Source organism: Zerene cesonia, chromosome 17 (genome assembly GCF_012273895.1).
Source record: "Zerene cesonia ecotype Mississippi chromosome 17, Zerene_cesonia_1.1, whole genome shotgun sequence".
Classification (NCBI taxonomy): domain Eukaryota; kingdom Metazoa; phylum Arthropoda; class Insecta; order Lepidoptera; family Pieridae; genus Zerene; species Zerene cesonia.
In genome coordinates this window covers 7,481,250-7,500,291 of record NC_052118.1, presented here as the reverse complement: position 1 = coordinate 7,500,291, position 19,042 = coordinate 7,481,250, and the positions used below count along the sequence as shown (strand labels likewise).

Genomic DNA, 19,042 nt, shown 5'->3' with positions numbered 1-19,042 from the left:
TTATACAAATAGGTTATTGAAATGGTGCATAGTTCCTATCAAATATTTTTGCTAAAACTATTAAAATTTAATAAACATTTTATTCCATAATTTGTTTCAATAAAACGCCATTTATAAATAAACAAACATTAATTAATCATTACAAACGTTAGCGGGCTATAGTGTAACAGTGAGCGTTAAAGCATTCCGAAGCCTTTAGAGTAGCTTATCGCTTTCATCAGTCTATCTTGGAGTTTGTCTTTGTTTTCGTATTCTGGGAGGAGCAGGACGTTGAAGCAAGTGTGTGCTGTGGGCAGCCGGTCGCAGTCTGGGCCGTTTCTGGCTATGACCAGCTTGAGGTGGCTGAGCCCCCCCACGGGGACCCTGTCGGAGCCGGTGGTGAACTGCAGGAGCTTCCGCTTGTCCTCTAGCGGCAAACTGTGGACGATGCTCCAAAAGTCTTTGATGATCTGCGACTCGGCCGTGTAGCCGCCGTCGTATTCCGTCGATTTCTCCAGTTCGTTGAAGTCGAAGTTCTGTTAGGTAATAATAAAGTCACACTTATCATTTAATAGCTTAAATGTCTGCGGAATTATGAAAATAATACGATACAAGGTTATGAGAGTGACACTTTCAACGAAATGCCTACATCTATTTAGATGTGGGAGTAGAGCACGCTCCGGCACGAATTGAGCCCGCTGTGGTGATTGTGATGTATATGTGATGGCTATAATAATCCAGTACAGGAAAAGTTCAATCGTACCTTACTCCCACAAACGAGCGTCTCCACCTCTTCAGGCCTGAAGAGCGTCGAGAGCTGGCTCTCGTCCGTCACCATGATGAAGCCGCGCCTGAACGCCTTGAACTGGCTCTCCACTGACTTGTTCAATAAGAAATCGGCGTACATATCCACGAATTCCTGGAAATTTATGGGTTATTTTTTTACATACATTTTTTTTTCAAATATATAAATCAAATTGAAAACAGAAAAGATCATGGTTACAAATAAAAGACCGACAGAAAAATGAATTCCATTTCAGTTTTCTATTCTACAGACTATATTTACCTGTTTATTATCTTGCGTTACAAATATACTATCTCCATCCTCTTTGAGATCATGAAATATATTATTACCGAACACATCTCTATAACATATCCTAAATGTTTGGTAATACGCTTCTTCCAAATCATCGCCCGTGTATTCTAACATATCTTTGAGTCCATTATAAAGCGTCTGAAAAAATATAATATTTGTAATATTTTAAATGTTGCAAAAATATTCTCATATAGTACAATTATATCAGATTCCCTCAGTTTGAGGGGAGTTGATGAAATGTTCGCTATTTTTTTCTTAAGAATCGTGGCTGCTTATTCACTCGCAGCTTAAATTATACCGAAATAGTAGGTATATTTCCTCGGTTATCACTAATATAATAAAATCGATTGTTATTCTTGAATAAAAAGCTACAAAATACATATTCTACATTTAAAAAGTAATACAACACAATACACACGGTCTAGCTTATACTATGTCTTACAGGATTCCAATCAGCTAAATCTTCAAACGAGCCCTTTTTGCCCATCAACTTTCTGTACACGACCATGGGGAAATTAACGGCTAATATTATATTGTTATAAATCGCAAGGCCAAGCACGATCCCTATCAGAGTGAACTGCGCTTCCGTTTCGAACGAGGTGGGGTTGAACCTGATAACAAAAAAACAATCATTATAAGAAAAAATCACAGTAAAATCATGCAATTCAATATTACAATCGTAGTTTTCGTATTCGTATTAATATGGAGAAGTGGAACGCACGTGAGCTTAAATGAGTAGATCGATTGCGACCACCAAGCGTTCCTAGCAGTAATCAGTTTATAAAACAAAATATATTTTTAACAAAATTTTGACAAAGAAACTTAGTTTTTATCGATTTTATTAGATAAAATCTAAGTTGAATCCATGGACAACAGTACATAGTTTTTTAAATAATTATAAGCATATTTTCTCTAATGATTTTAAGAAAATCCACCAAAGGCAGTACCAACAGTCAACCAGTACAATTTAACATAAAATAAAGAAAGCAAATCCTCTCTCACCAAACAGTATGGGATTCAGACTGTTGTGTGAACATTCCATAGTCCGGGTTGAATATTTCCTCAACAATGAGCTGAAAGAACTCCTTACTAACTCCCCCTTCGTCCACACCCTGTTCCCCCTCGAACTCCACCATGAGTTGCTTCTTGAGATCTAGCGCGCGTTCCATTGCTATCATTTCCAGCTGTAACGTTAGATATATTGTTTTCACAAAAAGATAATTGAGCGACAGAGTACTAGAGATGTGAAAGAAGCATTTTGATAAAAAAAATTATATAAAACTGTTATGCATGTTAACACAATAGTTAATACGTTTAAGAGTGCAAACTTTATAATGAAATAAAATGAGAACAATTAAATAGATTTCCTAATTGACACATGAAATCTATATAAGAACTTTCAAATTTGTTAACTATTTTATTAGGGGTGTCACAATAGACTCTTTGTTAAATAATTTTATTATTTAAAATGATGATCAGATTCCCCCATACATATGTATATGGATATATTTTTTTAAATCCAATTTAAAGTTACCATCTGGTCGTGACCTAAACTGTGATTGGTTATATTATTCATCATATATACCTAGCTTATATAATTATTATTAACATCGACCCTATATTGTCCAAAAAAATTGATATTATGACGATAGTGATGATATCGATATCGATGATGATTACATCGATCAGCATCGCGATTTAGGTACCTCAACGAGCGCGTCGTCGATGATCCGGTCGCGGCGCACCTTGAGGCGCAGGAAGGGCATCGGCGGCGCGGCGCCGACCACCGCGTGCAGCAGCGACACGCGCCGTTCCGAGTACATGCGGATGCGGTTCTCGTAGTACAGCCCCAGCGACTTGGTCGCCGCCGTCAGCACGAACGGGTACCGCAGGAACGAGAACTTGCGCCCTGCCAACGAACGGGTCACTAACTAGCCTTCCTCAGACATATCGCACAACGGCAGCGACAATTTATAATCGGGATATTCAAAATAAACATCCACCTCCTCCTTAAAAGGTCACACGTTTAAGGGTTCATGGGCAGTGATGATCGCTCGCTACTTGAGTAAACTCGGGCGAACGATTAGTTCATATGCCGGCTTAAAAAAAAAATACGCTGTTGTGCCGTGTGTTGGCAACCCTAACCTAACAAGAAATATGAAAAAAGAATTCCGTAAATTAACCGCGGCGAACAACGGTGACTTAACATTTTTAATATTGACACTGATTTTGTTTGTAATTGTGTTGCATTGCAACAATTGAGTTGTATTTTTTCTTTCTCTTAAATAAACTTCTATCTACCTACCAAATATATACAAACAAACTTTTTCACTTTTTATATGCTAATTTTCAATAATCCAGACGAATATCTAACCGACATATTTACTTACCATATGCAATTTCAGTTTTATAATTGGCAAAATCAATATCCATTTGTATAGTATCACTAAGTGGTTCGTTGTAGAACTCTTCAAATGGCAAGTATGGCTTCCTAGCATCTAACACATTTACGCCTAATTCCAGAGCTGGAAAATAACATCAATTTAACAATTGTGTGCAAAAATTACATTATTTTGTAATTATATATTACCATATAAAACATAAGATATATAAGGACAATATTAATAAGATTTTCCATAAATAAAAAGATAATACTTTTACTCAAGTACATTAAAGTTACCTAAAGGGTCCTCTGGTTGAGCTTGCTTAGAGTTTTTCATAGACGATAGTGGATAGAAATGATCCAAGGCATCACCCAGTGGATCCAATTGATTTGCAATAACTATAGGTTCTTCTCGCAATGTATTTGGTTCCATTACTCCAGCTAACATATTTGCATAGTATACTATCTGAAAATTAAATTACCTATGTATCGATTTTATGTTTGAAATCTATAATGTTTATTTTTATTAAGAAAACTAAGCTTTATTTTAACACACATTTCATAATTATAAATAGGCTGAGAAGAGTGTAGTTACCTTATTTCATAATGTTTTATGTCTTATTAATTATTTTGTGTTAAAAACGATTTACATTCATAACTATTACAATTCAATTAACATTATATAAAAAACACAACAAAAAAAATGTAAAATATTTATAATACCTTCATCAGCTTTGTTGCCACGATCAAGCACTCGTCATCTTGCACTTCGAAAGTCCGCGTATAGTTCGTTGATATGATCCTTAACGTGATGAGTTGCTGCAGCGTTTCTAGAACATGCCTTAAACTCTCCTTGCATTCCGTCGCCCACACTCGGGCTAATTTCGCTTGTCCTGTACGAAATAACAATTCATTGCATGCTTGTTAATTCATAGAAAAGTAAAAATTTAAAAAGTTCTATCCCTGAAAAGTACCTTTCCAAGTGATACAAGCTTTTTTATAAAAACTTTCAAAACTATTTACATGATAAGTTTTGAAAAGGTAATAAATGTCTCAGGTGTTTGAATTATCAAATAATCAATTATTGTTATTGTTTACCTTTAACTGTCAAGCATTTAGCTGCATGGCACAAAGCAGGTAGAGCAACCTCCAAATAGTCGCTACAACTCAGATCCGGCACCTCAAAGGCTATCACAAAGCAGTTGATCACATCATCCAAATTAATATTCTTTGTTGTTCTTAAGTCCAGTCGCAAATTTTCTGCTAGAGTTGTAAGTGCTATGACTAAAGCTGAACTGTAGTATTCTGATGGCACCTAAAGGGAAGACATATATTATCTTAACATTTTTCTAGATGTGGCAATACAGTACATTAAAATATAAATGCATTTTAAATGTTTTCAAAACGCTCATGTGTTTATTGATGTGTGTGATGTGTGATCACAATTAATAATTTTGAAATAAGCTAATAGCCACATGTATGGTTTTATTTATTTGCACACTCTATTTGATTTATCAAACAAAATGCTGGCATAGAATTTGCAATAAATGAATAATCAAATAAGAGACCGTGAGGGCGATAGACCGCAACAACGCCATTTATCCGTGTATTTGATCAACACAATATATAAATTTGAAGCAGTAGATATACTCCTTCAAATTAATACATTTTTCTGTATTAATTGCCATTTTTTTTTTTAATTGGTCCTGTACTAATGAGGACAATTCATATTCAAATTCTTTTTTTTTTTTCAAATTTTAATGATTGCTCCATAAATAAGTATATTTTTTTATTTCAAGTTAATTTCAGACAAATACATTCACTTAAAACTGTAGGATAACAAAAAATTGCAATGCATTAATATAAAACAAAAATGTTAACTTTTTTCTGACATGTACCCATTACCCATTTTAAGTCTTACTTTAGAAAGGTACGCAAAAGCACGTCTACATGATGCCACATCCAGCCCCGGGCCTGTCACACTGTCCACGTCTTTATCTGGGTCTCTTGAACACATTGCTTTGGATTCCTTATCTGAAAAAAGTGATACATATCACTTAATTGATTACTATACATATGAAGTAATTTCCTTTTGATTTTAGTCAACAGATTTTTAGTTATTGTATTGTTATCCTGTAATTTTTTTTTAAATACCTTGATATAAGTAATACAAAAAAAAAACGAAAATGTACCTGTATTTTCTTTTTCATTGCTGTTAAAATCACTGATGACTTTACTTGGAAAGCTTCTTGCCAATATAGTGGGTTGTGTAAAGGCAATTCCTAGTGCCCTTCGTAAGGGCTGTGGGGTTTTATTCTGTAGACATTCATCACACAATTGATATATTTTTTCTTCCGTTAATGGTGCACCATCTGTAATAAAATTAAATTAATACTCAATATATAGCATCTCACAAGATATCACAGATTTTTAAGCAATTTAGTAATTGGGTTAAATTTTTTGGACTTTATGTTATTCAAAATTTGCAAGTATTTTTTTATTACAAATACAAATCTTGCAATAATGCCCAGATATTAAATTAGAATAGAAATTAGAATAAGAATTAATAAGAACCTTGTCCTAATTGACATGGGACTGAGGCACCGCTATGTTTTTGTTATTACAACAAGAACAATGAATACTCACTGCTATGACTAAGATCTGTGTTATCAACATTCCGTGGTATATTTTGACTAGTTTCTGGCTTTACATCTTCTATACACTGTACAGGGGACATACTTGAGGATGGTTTCTCTAAATTATTCTCATTTCGAACTGTCTTTTCTTTTGTGGATGATGTGGCACAAGCATTGCTATATGTGAAAATAATTCTATTATTATAGTATAAATGTTACACTTAAACACAGATCCTGCTCATTGAGCAAAAAATAATTGCCACCCAATGTATTATGGTCACAGCAAAACGGCCACAATGTGAAATTTGTTTAGTGACCATATTGCACTGTGACATTTTTCACCCAATGAACAACTTAAGTTATAGAGCGCAATATAAACACTTTAATTAATCATTAAAAATACTACTTGAACAAAGTGTGTAAGTTCATGAGTGTTTAGTTAAAAAATATGAAAAAAAAATATAAGAATATATACCTAGTGCTTGATTCACAATGACTGGCTTCAGTTCTGGGCACTTTGTTGGGTAGACTGTCACAAAGCCGGGCTTCTTTAGAGAACAATTTGATTGCTTCTGCTGCAGCTTCATTTGGGGTTAAATTTCTGGCCTAATATTTAGAGATAATGAGTATTTGACTGAGTAATAAAGTAAATTGATAAAAATTGCATAACAATTGCAAACCTCTCCACTTGAAGCACAATATTTATTGTCACAATTTGGGTTTCCACAGCCATCCACTAACTGATAAAAATATCTTTCTATTAACTGTTTCGCAGCAGCTCGCTTCATAATGTCTTGGCTATTGCTTGAATCTGTTACCGCGCATAAACTAGCCGGGGATTCACCTTTGGAAGTCTCTGGGGTTATATTTTTATTTGACGATGATGCTTCGCTCCCCCTAAAACAAATGAAGTCCTGTCAGAGTGAACGGGTGAAGTAAACAAAACAAAGAACAAAAAATCGCAAGTAATACATAACCTACAACAAAATCAAATTTATGCACCAAATAATAACAAAGAAAATAAATGACATATTCTTATTATACTGCTTGAAATATACAAATATTCATGAAGATGATAATAATAATATGGGAAAAATTCTAATGAAATTACCTTGAAGCTTCGTCAGTTTCGCTTTTAGAGTTCATAGAAATTAATGATAAACAAACTTAAGAACATCTAATCGTCACTCATCTAGAAAGTTAAATAAAAAGTAGAATAAAGTGTGAATTTAATCCTATGGGATCTCAAAAACAAATTAGACGGTACTAAACAGAAAAATACGACTGAACTTATTTTACAATCTGTCATCCATTTTGAACTTTGCAGACAGGCTCTTGCTGATCAGTTTTTGACAGTGTGTAATAGAATTATTAGTTTTATAATGTGCCTTTATTCCAGTATTGAATAGGCAAAGCGTAAATTTTTCGTTTAAAATACAGTTTCTGTTTATATTGTTATATAAAATCATTGTACATACTAATATAAGACAATTATTATTGGTGATAACATTGTAACTAAGAACTGGTAATTAATTAGTTATTTGTCAAGCTCAAAAATGTCATGTGTTGTTGCCCTAAAAAAAAAAAATGTCATGTGACACTTTGTAATGACATTGACGTGCTCAATTTTAGAAGCATTCGGCTGTGGGCATTGTTTTATCGTATTTTTATTATTATTTATAGTTTTTGTACGAAATTCATGTGATAAATATCCTTTAAACTCATAAGATATTTTATTCTTAGTTTAGTTCGTGGGTCCAAGCATAATATTATTATCAGTGTGCACAATGACGGAGGTTTTACCTGCAGAGGAAAGCAAACAAGATCGAGTTGTCACTATTCTCAATGGCTTTCAAATGTATCCTTTTCATATCTAAAATTTTGTATAAATCTATAAATTATTAAAAAAAATTATAAATAGGTTAGTGTTATGTTCATACCTCATACATATTGTTATTCTTTTGTCAAAATCTAAGATTCATACATGTTCGTTTATGATCGCATATGGAAGAAATTAATCTTCTGTGTTTTTATTTCGTTTAATATTATTCATAAGCAGCATTATTCAACTATAACTTTTAAATAATTTATGTTTCATGTTGAGTAGCAGGTTACGATGTAAGATAAAATTAACCTTAATATTACTTCAGTAATTGGATGAATCTTCGGGATGCTGACACAGGTGATCATAGATAATTGAGTATTCCCTCATATTGAATTATTGCATTATAAGCACCACCAAGCCTTTTCCGCGTAACGAAATACAATTTACTACATTCTAAGTTCAGTCTGAACTTAGTTTCTAATAAAACAAATTAAGAGATAAAAAAGAAGTATGCTCCATTATTACAGTGCTAAGACACTTATTTTTAGAAATTTATGTATAATTAGAAAGTTTCTAACTTCCGTCTTCAGCACAGATAAAACAATAAAAAACAATATGAGCAATTTTGTGGTGATGAGTAAATAAAAGCTGATTAGCTGCTGTTTCTAAGGAAAAGTTTAAAGTTAATACCTACCACCTATAGGTGTTCAATGAATATAATATATATACAATCCACCAAATACTTTGTATCTCATAGAGTGGTAATGTATTCTAAAAAAATAAATAATTTAGAAACACCACATTATGTAGACTCTATGTATATACAAATAATTGGAATGGATGTTTGCATAACTATTTGAACAAAAATAATAAGCTCTTCTCATATTTTTCATTAAGTACATAAATAATATTGGTGATTATATATTATATTAAGCAATAGGCAAAAACGAAGATTTCCTAACACTTGTGAAATTCTATTATAAACAAGTAATAGAAAAAACATTTGAAGATTTTAAAAATTTAAAATTAACTTTAATATTTCAGGTAAAATCCTCTGGCAGCACAATGAAGACATGTCCAGCCCTGAGGTGGAGCATGAGGCTCGCGTCCCCAAACGCATACTGAAGTGTCGGGTTGTCTCTCGGGAGATGAACTTTAGCTCTATCGAGAGCATGGAAAGGTTTCGACTTGAACAGGTATAATCTATTTATCTGCGTATATGTATATTTTTTGCAAATTTTTATGAAGGCATATATAGGCATGGAAAAATACAGCTTCGGCCATGATAACATCTAAATTTGTAATTTCATGAAAAAATTACAAAAAATTGATCTCTTAGTATATAAATAACTTATTCGAAAGAGGTATTTAAATATTCTTTCCAGAAAGTGCTTTTCAAAGGGCGCTGCTTAGAGGAATGGTTCTTTGAATTTGGTTATGTGATACCAAATTCTACTAATACCTGGCAATCTATTATCGAATCTGCCCCGGAGTCGCAAATGATGCCGGCTAATGTTTTGAAGTAAGTATTTGTTGTTCCCATATATATTACAATAATTCTTTTATGTAAATAACACTCCTGATATATCAAACACAAGAAAAATCAGTAATGTGTTGAAAATACCATGAAATGTTGAGTAATAAAAACCAAAAAAATACACTTGAATTGAGAACCTCCTTCGTGTGTGTCTGTCTGTCTGACCAGGCTGCTCCATAAACAGTGATAGCTGGACCTTTTTGGACCTTTGTTACATTATAACATTTTATATTTGAAGGTGGTCCCAAACATATTTAGTGTGAGTTTGACAATTTGAATACTCTGTTTTTTTTTTTATAATTATTCCAGTTCCTCTTCAGCCTCTTTGGACGGAGCGCGAATCCGGTTGGCGCTTCTCTGATTTTTGTATTTATCACGAGAATAATAATAATAACAATCAGAATATTATAAAAAGTTGAATTTGTAAATTTACTTAATTCATAAATTCTGTTTTCAGCGGAAACGTCGTAATAGAAACAAAGTTCTTCGACGGGGATCTTCTAATTACAACATCAAAAGTGCGCTTATTCTACGTATAACTGATTGTGCACTGCTCAGCATTTACTGGCATTTGATTTAATATGCATTTAAGTACATTTGTTACGTTATTTTGGTCTCAGGTCCAGCATATTTGTTTATAAAAAATGTCAATTAAGAAGGCATGTATTTCAATTGCTATAATATCTCGTCAAAAATCATTAGCCTGTTTTTTGTGAGTTTCACATATGATCCTGGACCCGGGCTTGTACCCAGAGGATTTATAGAAAATACTTACATTTCATAGGCTCAATGAGTTACTGTTAAGAAAATCGATCAGTGAAATATTTATAATGCATCTACTCTCACCTTACACGGAATTTAATATAATAAAATGTTAATAATCGTGTAACAATCTATAGATAGCAAATAAGAACTTTACTATAGAAGCACCACAAATTTATAAAATGAAAATTTAATGTGCACTTGTGTATTGTAGCAGGTTCTCAAAAAGCGCTGTGACACACATTCTATTAAGTAAAATACCATTCGTCACATTAATTTTTTATCTTTTTAAAATGTTTTGCATTAAGATGTTATATTTTTTTTTTATTGTATTTGGAACACTTTAGTGATAATTAGGCAGTGAGCGTCAATCTTATTTTGTATATTCAGATTTAACTCGATATATTTATTTCTAAAATCTTTCATTTTACTATGAAAGGCTACTTAATAGCCGCACAGGTCTTGTTTTATTTTATGTTAATAAATAGACGGTTTATCCATATAAACTATACAGGATAATCTAATGAAAATTACATAAGCATTTACCTTAGAAATATTTTTTTCTTTACATTAATTTATCATAGGATAAAATTATTAACCTGATTATATATTATTATATTACTTTATGTGTGTATTATGCTCTAAGTGATATAAAATAAATATTTCCTTTATATGGTAACTGAATGATACCGTAATAAAAGATTGACGCTCACGCTATTATATTTGTACATTTTCATTTGTCTAGTCAATGTTCACCTATAAGTATTGCCTTATATAATAAATTATACGTAATATGTAGGTAGATATAAAACTTGCTCACATTTACCTTATAATAGTTAATTTAGAAGTAATTGCGTCCGAGTTAAATCTTACTAAACAGCACTATGTCATTTTAATATAATGTGTATGTTCAAAAATAAAAAAAAATGTCGGAGGCTCAGGAGGGATAATATGAATAATATTAAAACATCTGTAATAATCAGTTTTTTAAGCAAGATGAATTTTTGTTAAGTAATAAATCGCAACATATCACTATTATTATTTAATTATAATACTTACTGAATAAATATTCATTTTCATTTATTAATACAAATTTATTATTTATAACTACTAATAATAAATTGATAATCAAACAAATATGTGAACATCGGGACGCCAGTGATAACATAATCCAGTCAAACCTTGTGCGTTGATGAAAAGAAAGTTTACACAGTCTGGCACCGTAACGCGTTACGTAACGAAACGTTTGACTCGACCATAAGACGTTATTACTTCTGTACAGAACTGTATTAATCATTTATCGACTTCTAATTAAATTTTCGAATTAATTTGAAACGGTGACGAAAAATTTGACTTGTATCTCTGTTTCTTTCAAATAAATTTTTCTATTTTCTATAATACATAAAAACCTTAAATGTGATCATGTGTTAAACACCATGGAAAGTAAATTACCATAGAAAGTAAATTTTAATGATATTGTAAGACTATTATTTCAATTCTAAAATCATACATAGGCATCGTTCACAGTAATTTTATAAATACTTACATAAAATAATCACATCGTAGTATTGGTGTTGCCCGCACATATTCATATTCAATTAATTATTAATTAAATAATTACTATAAATGGATTGCGTTCGAAACGCACGCAATGAAATGAATATTTTGTAACTGTGTAGAAATAAATCATTAATGATCAATTGTGTTTTGTATATTTTTCTTTGCATTATTTAAATATTCGTTTTAGAAGTACCATTAACCCACAACGGAACGAAAATTGGACATTGCCATGCAATTTGATTTGATTTTGTTTTTGTTTTCGACTACAATTTTGAATCGACCTAGATCTTGAAGCTAAAGATGGCAGTTACTAGGCTGTGTCTCTTGCTTCGGATACTTAGAACTTGGCTGTTAACCTTGTTGTTATTGCACGCAAATGATTGGTACGCATCGATTTTGTCTTGTGATTGAATAAAAGGCATTGCAGACAGAACTAGTAACTGGTATATTTATGTATGTTATCAAGCTGTCCGGTTGGTTGGCTGGAGGAGATCACTCATAAGCTAAAGCCGCCTTCTGTGCTGTTTTTCTTAACATACAATTTTAATAAAGCTATTGTTTGTTATATGACAGCACAAAAAAGTTTTTAAATAAAATAAATCTCTACCAATTTTTCATTACGTTAAACGGAGAGTAGATTCACACTTGATATATTGTGGTAGATGAATAAATACTTTGGTTATGCATAATCGCGGTTAAAACTGACAACACTGAATGACAGACAATGAATAATTTCCATATTTCCTTATTATTCACAACCAAACACTGCATACGGTGTGAATCATGACCCAAGTTTACTAGAATGGAATGGACCAGTCGTATTCCTTTTCTACTGGTGATTTCACACAGTCACGCCCTCAGTTGAGAATGAAATAATGTGAAGATTTATTAAAAATGCGAATTTTGTGATGTCTATGAAGAAATAAGGATTGGAGGGTAATTTTGTATCGGTTTTTTTTTAATGTCTTGGTCGGCAATGGAGCTGGTGGATCCCCTGATGGTAAGTGCTACCACCGTCCAGACCTTACGCCTCTACAAAAGGATTGCCGACTTTAAATTGGGAAGAGATTATGAAAGGATTGACGAGAGGAATAAAGTAAAGGTCTGGGAAGGGTAAGGAAAAGTAAGGCCTCCGAAATCCATCTGAAATTAACTATTATTAACAATAACATAAACCGCCTTGAAATTGTCAGAATTAAACCAAAATAAATGGAATCACACAGAAGGCATAACCATATTTCAAATAAAAAAGAGAATCGTTACACTCGGTTCACCCATTCGAAAGATCACGGGTAACCAAGTCCAGAAAGATCGAATTGCTAAACTCTTCTTTTTTTTAAAGTCTGTTGAAAATATCAAACGAAAGTAAACGATTTAGTTTTGTTTTTTCTATGGTACCTCGTCCTCCATTAAAGTAGTACTCTGTTAACTCAACAGTACTCTAGTAAGTAGTATTTATTCATGGTTAAAATTAACCAAATTAATTCCATAGTTTTTACGTAATAGAGTAAACATCATTTTTTGGGTTTGTAAACTCAAGATTGTTAACATAAATAGTCATTTTTCATTTCGAATTATGTATTACCTGATTCAAATGTTTATAAAAATAATAAATATAGATCCGATAAACGTTAAGCACAAGCAAAAGAACAAGAATAGTATAAACTAACTTTCCTCCCACGTTTTCTGCGTAGTCAAACGTAGCCTACGTCAATGTCTAGTCTATTATCTATCTCCAGACACAAAATTGTTGGGTAACGTGAAAGAAATACAAACGAACAAACTGTTTTGCAATCGATGCACGCCATGAAGTAAATTTGAAAAAAAAAAATGAAATGCCCCGACTCTATTATTTTCTTCGACCATTTTAGCTTAAAATATTTGTCATATAGAAATGAGTTTGTAATTTGTGATGAGTAGTATTTTTCTAGTCAAGCCCTTTTCATTTGAAAAGAAAAATCCCTCTAGCTGTTTAATAATTCAATTTTAATCCGATAAAACATTTACGTTCAAGTAGTGTCGTTACGTGTAACTTGGACTGTTTTGTGATATACCAAGGTTAATACTTAGCCCGGTGACACGTATATCAATTACAATCTTCCATAAAGGAAGCGGGGTGCGTTATGTCTCAGGAAAAGCTTCCAACAGTCACGACAGGAACTTTTGTGAATTAAATCATGGGTGGCGGGCCGTACATCCTCTTTAGTGAGAACGCACCGACGGATTTCTTCGTAGAGAGCCGTCGAAGGAAGCCGTGTAGTTACGATGCGAAGCGACGCACCGCCCTCGCATATAAATAATAGAAATTATATAATTATGTAGCGGCGAACGCTAGCCGCGCACTCATCGAGAATTGTAATATCAATCATCAGTTCCAGCCACAGAGTGCACGTTGAACTAGATAACGCTTAAGCATCGAGATATTGTATCTTTCCCTGCTTCTATGCAGGCGTAGTACTCCACCGAAGTAGAGATTCTGTTTGATTTTTTCCGGAATCCCAATATCAGTAGCATCGTCTATAGAAATAGCATAAAACCGAATTGTGAAGTGGTAAAAGTCTTCTTAAAATTCATTGAAATCTCAGTAGAAAATTATATAGCTGTAGAACGTTAGAGACAGTACAAAATGCGACACGATCGAAAGTCATACAAATCGCCGCACTTGCTGCATCTAGTTCATTATGTGATCCGTGGTCCGTCCCGTCGAGTAAATCGTTACATTCAGATAATTAATATTGTACGCTTTTTTCGATAGGACGGTGTTATCGGTTACTATTACACATTGTAATAGAGCGATAAGCTGCCTAATTGTGTGTAAACGTGTACATTTGCGCTATCTTCGTTCAAGTATATTTGGGTTGTTTAATTTTTATAGTATTCGATAGGTATGAGGAAGAGTGTATCTCGATATTTAACCTCAAACCCTCTTCTAATATGTACATTATGATAATAATTGTTTTTCAGTGAATGTGCTTCACTTTGTTTTAAATTTTTTGATTGTTAATGAAATTATTCCAAACGAATGTTGTAATGAGACCCATTGACAAATTGAAACTAACTAGATTTTGCTTTCCTTAAATATTATATTTAATTTTCCTATTTTTAATTTTCTAATTGCGATAATTTTTTAAAACACATCAAACTGATGCATAAATTTTAATTTTAAAAAATTATAACGACAAATTCAATAGAGCGTAAAGGCCAATCAAAGCAACAATACAAAGGGCCATTTTAATTTATCGGATTTTCTTCAAAGCCAGCGATCTCCCGCCGGTCCCATCTCACCGGATGGGCACCAAATGTACGGTATTTTTAGTTATGTTGATTGCTCCCTTCCTGTTTCCTCTTCGGTCGCCTGTGATCTAAGCCGAACGAAACACCTAATTGGCGATGAGTAATTAATACCGTGTTGACATATCTATCGGGTTATGGAGGTACTTGTTTCGTATGACATACCAATTTTTATAGAAGCATGTTTAGGTTTTTTTAGGGCAATATAACACGAGCACGGGAATTACATACGTTTTAATCCAATGGTAACTTGAACCTGAAAATAATATCTGTAGTAACATGTTATATGTGATAATGTGATAGTTTTTGAAGATCAAAGTTACCATTTTAATCTATTTTTTCTTTAACTCTAAATTATCATAACAAAAAAGGATTTAAATATTAAGTCGACAGAAATTGTTCATTAGAAATGCTTCAGCTTAAGCTTAAGAAAAATGTATGTAAATACGAGTAAATAACATAAAATCGGCCTAGTCATTATTGAGATAACAAACAATTTTGTCGTTAGATAATATAAGAATAATTGAGAACTGTTTATAAATTACTAGCAAACGATATAATTGTCTATTGGAGGTACCTTCAATTGCATCAAGTCAATAAAAATCCCAGTGAATGTTAGGAAAAGCAGAATAAATACTGACTGTCAGGATAGCGGGTGCGCGCGTCCGAGGGTCAGCGCCCTCTGGCCCTCCCTCCTCTCCCCCTCCCGCCACGTCACGAAGATACGTCACTGCCTTGCCTCCGTGACTGCATTTTTTGACCTAACACAATTAAACTCTAGGTCTGTTCTTTTTAAAATGTCATCTGGTATTGATCAACCATTCGGAATCCAGTACAGTTTATCGATCAACATTCAACTGGTACGTAGATTTAATATTATTATACAAAATATTACGCTAGTGTTCTTATATTATCGTCTGAAATTTAACTCAAATCTGTACTTACTCAAGATATAAAGTTTGGGATTTTGTAGGAGCTAGTCTTTCTTTTACTAATGTGAAGGGGAATATTTGTTTCCCTTGTCAACCCGGGTGGGAACGACATTTTAACTACAATGTTTACTTAAATTGAGGTTCGATACTAGAGCACTATATTATTTAGTAATCTGAATTAGAGCAAACATAAAATTAGATTGTTCTTTTAATTTATCTGCACATTATTTATATCAGTACTCCACTCACAGAGTAACACGAGTTAACCCATAAGCAGAAGAATCTAGAATGTTCGTGGTCATTATATAATGTAGTGGTTTGGCAGGCTATAAAAAAAGTAGATAGTCTTCGACAAGAAAAGTCCAAATAAACTTTAAAATAAGACAAAACAATGCATCGATTACTGGTGCGGAACAGTATTGTTAATAAAAAGTTCGATTCGGTATTTCTGATTCGTTGAAGATACTGGTTGTCGTGACTAACCGCGGATGATATAGTCGAGCGTTGATGGGGGTAGCTGGAAAAAAAAAATTACACTTCCTAAGTAATGAGATCTCTACCTCATTTCACATTTATGGTCTACGAATAAGGCAGAAAACAAAAATTTAAAATGTTTTATGCGGTGTGTCATCAATTTTGCGAACCTACTACAGATGTTTAATCTAATAGATATGTATATATATATATATACTTATCATTTTTAACACTATACATCAAACGGGCTACTTTGGAAGTAGACATTTAACCTTAACATAAATACGTAGTAACTTAGTAAGTACATATTTAAATTGGAGTTTGAGGAATTCAACAATAAGTTTTTGTACTTTTTATTTATAGGTACAGCTCATTGTTATGTATGAGAGACGGGCTATATTATATCAATATTACAGTCGTAACACACATTACACACACGGTAACTATATGCAAATAAGCATTCCGAGCACCCCATTAAATCTCGATTGTAAAACAATAACGATTACAGGCGATTCAAAGAATCAAGACAATCAGAAATAAAAAACCATCACGTGCAAACGTACCTTTAACGACCTCCCATCAAAGTGTACACAGTGGGTTGGTAATGCAAGAGTCGGGACCCTTATGGTCAGCCAAGGATGCTCGTCGCATTCGGAAGGTTTCCTTCCCCGTATGGACCAGGTTACATCACATCTTGATTATTAAGGTGCGATGGATTCGAAATATGAAATCGGTTATCGTTAATTATTGATTCATTGTAGGTTCGCGGCCATATTGGATGTACGCGGCAATGTTCCCGCGGCTTCCGGCGTCCGCGCACCTCTGCATGCTAATGTTTCTGCTGTGTTACTACAACTGTAGAAAATTTGTTCCAATAAAGAAATGCGGAACTCGATTAGATAGTCTAGCGCTTTAACATAGTATCGTGATTAGCATTTACCGTTCTAGTCCCTGTAGATATTGTTGAGTAATGCTGTACTACTTCCAGATTATATTCTTATAAGTGATAGTAAAACTTTAGTATTAAAAATCTGGAAATGCTTTCTAAGGCAATATTATGCAAAATGACTTGTTTAACACAGGTATCTATTAAAACAGTTAAATATGTTATTTATCCAAATATTTTTACAAATTTATCTTAACTACTAGTATCGACTATGGCAACTATTTATTTTAGCAAAGAAAGAACTATTTATAATCAGGTATATCATAAAAAATTACTCGCCATTGTTTTGGAGTCTGTATAAAACGACCATATTGCATAGCAATTACTCTAAAAAAATATTTAATGTACCGAATCCGAACCGAAAAACCGAAACGGTCTAAAGAAATATTTACTTATCTATGTCTAGAAAAATCACACGAGTTTACCGGTTTTCACATTTGCTGAGAAGTAGCAGCTGCAAGAACTACACTAAGTAGCTAGTTAATCTTGAAAACCCCAGCTCCCACTAAAAATATATTATTATTATCAAAGAAAAGTCGCAAGAACAAAGTGTGTCATAAAATTATCAAATGACATGTTATGTGAGTTGTTTTGACTATAAAGACGTCGTCAGGGACGCTATCAAAAGCGAAGACTATTTACAATATATTTATATATAGTTTATTGCAGTTATTCTAGTCACGAGTGGAGGACTTGTTAGACAGCTTGGTCGCTTCACATAAGCTCATAATTCGTCTTGATACGTGATAGTGTCCATTCATCGGCTCCGTTAACTATACATAGCATAATGTATGTAATTTGAATATATATTGGATTGTGAGGTTGTCTATTCAATAAGGCTGTATTCAAATGTAAATGTATCGTTGCAATTGAATTCTGTAGTGTAGTTATTTTGAAGCCCTTTATTGATTTTGATTAGTTTGACTACATAATGTTGGTGTCTTAGTATCAACCTATGTATTTTAGATGACTTATGTTGTATGTTATCTTTACTTCTATACTAATATATAAAGCGTTTCTTTGCACGCTAATAACACGCTAATAACACTAATCTCAGGACCGATTGTATCGATTTCAAAATTAATTAGCCTTTATACGTACAGTGGATATTGTAATCCCTGTTTCTTATATTATATCTTCTATATACTTCTGGGCGAAACCGAGCGAACCACTAATAACTTTCAAGTATTGAATTATATAAATAATAAGGTTTTCCCCTCGGCTTCGCACGCGTTAAATTCGGAGAAGTTCAATGGATGCTATTATGCATATTAATCTTCCCCTTCAATCACTCTATCTTTAAAAAAAATTCATGAAAATCTGCTGTGAAATTTTAAAGATCTAACCATACAGATACACATACAGAGGGCGGAAAGCGACTTAGTTTTACATTATGTAGTGATATTTTAATGTTATGTGGAATAAAGAAAACTGTTCGTTAATAGTTTCATAATCAAAATTTAAAAACCTTGATTAAAGAAATATTTGTTTACAATTATTTTAAATAATGTAATTTAACAATTTAATCATCTTTGCAAAAACTACAAACTGAAAAAAAAATTGCTTTATATGTAAATTATTTAATTAAATGCTAGCTGACCCGGCGAACTCAGCAACGCTA

The 19,042-nt window shown here is 32.9% G+C and overlaps 2 protein-coding genes across 2 annotated transcripts; one reads left to right on the top strand and one right to left on the bottom strand.

Annotated features, from left to right (window-relative positions):
• Positions 1-110: 110 nt before the first annotated feature.
• Positions 111-7,421, bottom strand: LOC119833478 (ubiquitin-protein ligase E3A). The gene is made up of 16 exons (XM_038357497.1): positions 7,206-7,421; positions 6,775-6,991; positions 6,570-6,700; positions 6,105-6,271; positions 5,651-5,830; positions 5,380-5,492; positions 4,557-4,773; positions 4,182-4,351; positions 3,756-3,924; positions 3,466-3,600; positions 2,782-2,984; positions 2,078-2,259; positions 1,518-1,686; positions 1,046-1,213; positions 743-898; positions 111-515 (listed from the first exon to the last, which is right to left on the bottom strand). Exons 1-16 carry the CDS (start codon positions 7,238-7,240, stop codon positions 177-179), a joined length of 2,751 nt encoding a protein of 916 aa, XP_038213425.1. The 5' UTR covers positions 7,241-7,421; the 3' UTR covers positions 111-176.
• A 275-nt stretch (positions 7,422-7,696) lies between these two features.
• On the top strand, positions 7,697-11,908 carry LOC119833606 (retinal rod rhodopsin-sensitive cGMP 3',5'-cyclic phosphodiesterase subunit delta). The gene is made up of 5 exons (XM_038357696.1): positions 7,697-7,952; positions 8,245-8,276; positions 8,964-9,115; positions 9,305-9,441; positions 9,914-11,908. The coding sequence occupies exons 1-5, from the start codon at positions 7,882-7,884 to the stop codon at positions 9,993-9,995; spliced, it is 474 nt and encodes a 157-aa protein (XP_038213624.1). The 5' UTR covers positions 7,697-7,881; the 3' UTR covers positions 9,996-11,908.
• Positions 11,909-19,042: the final 7,134 nt, after the last annotated feature.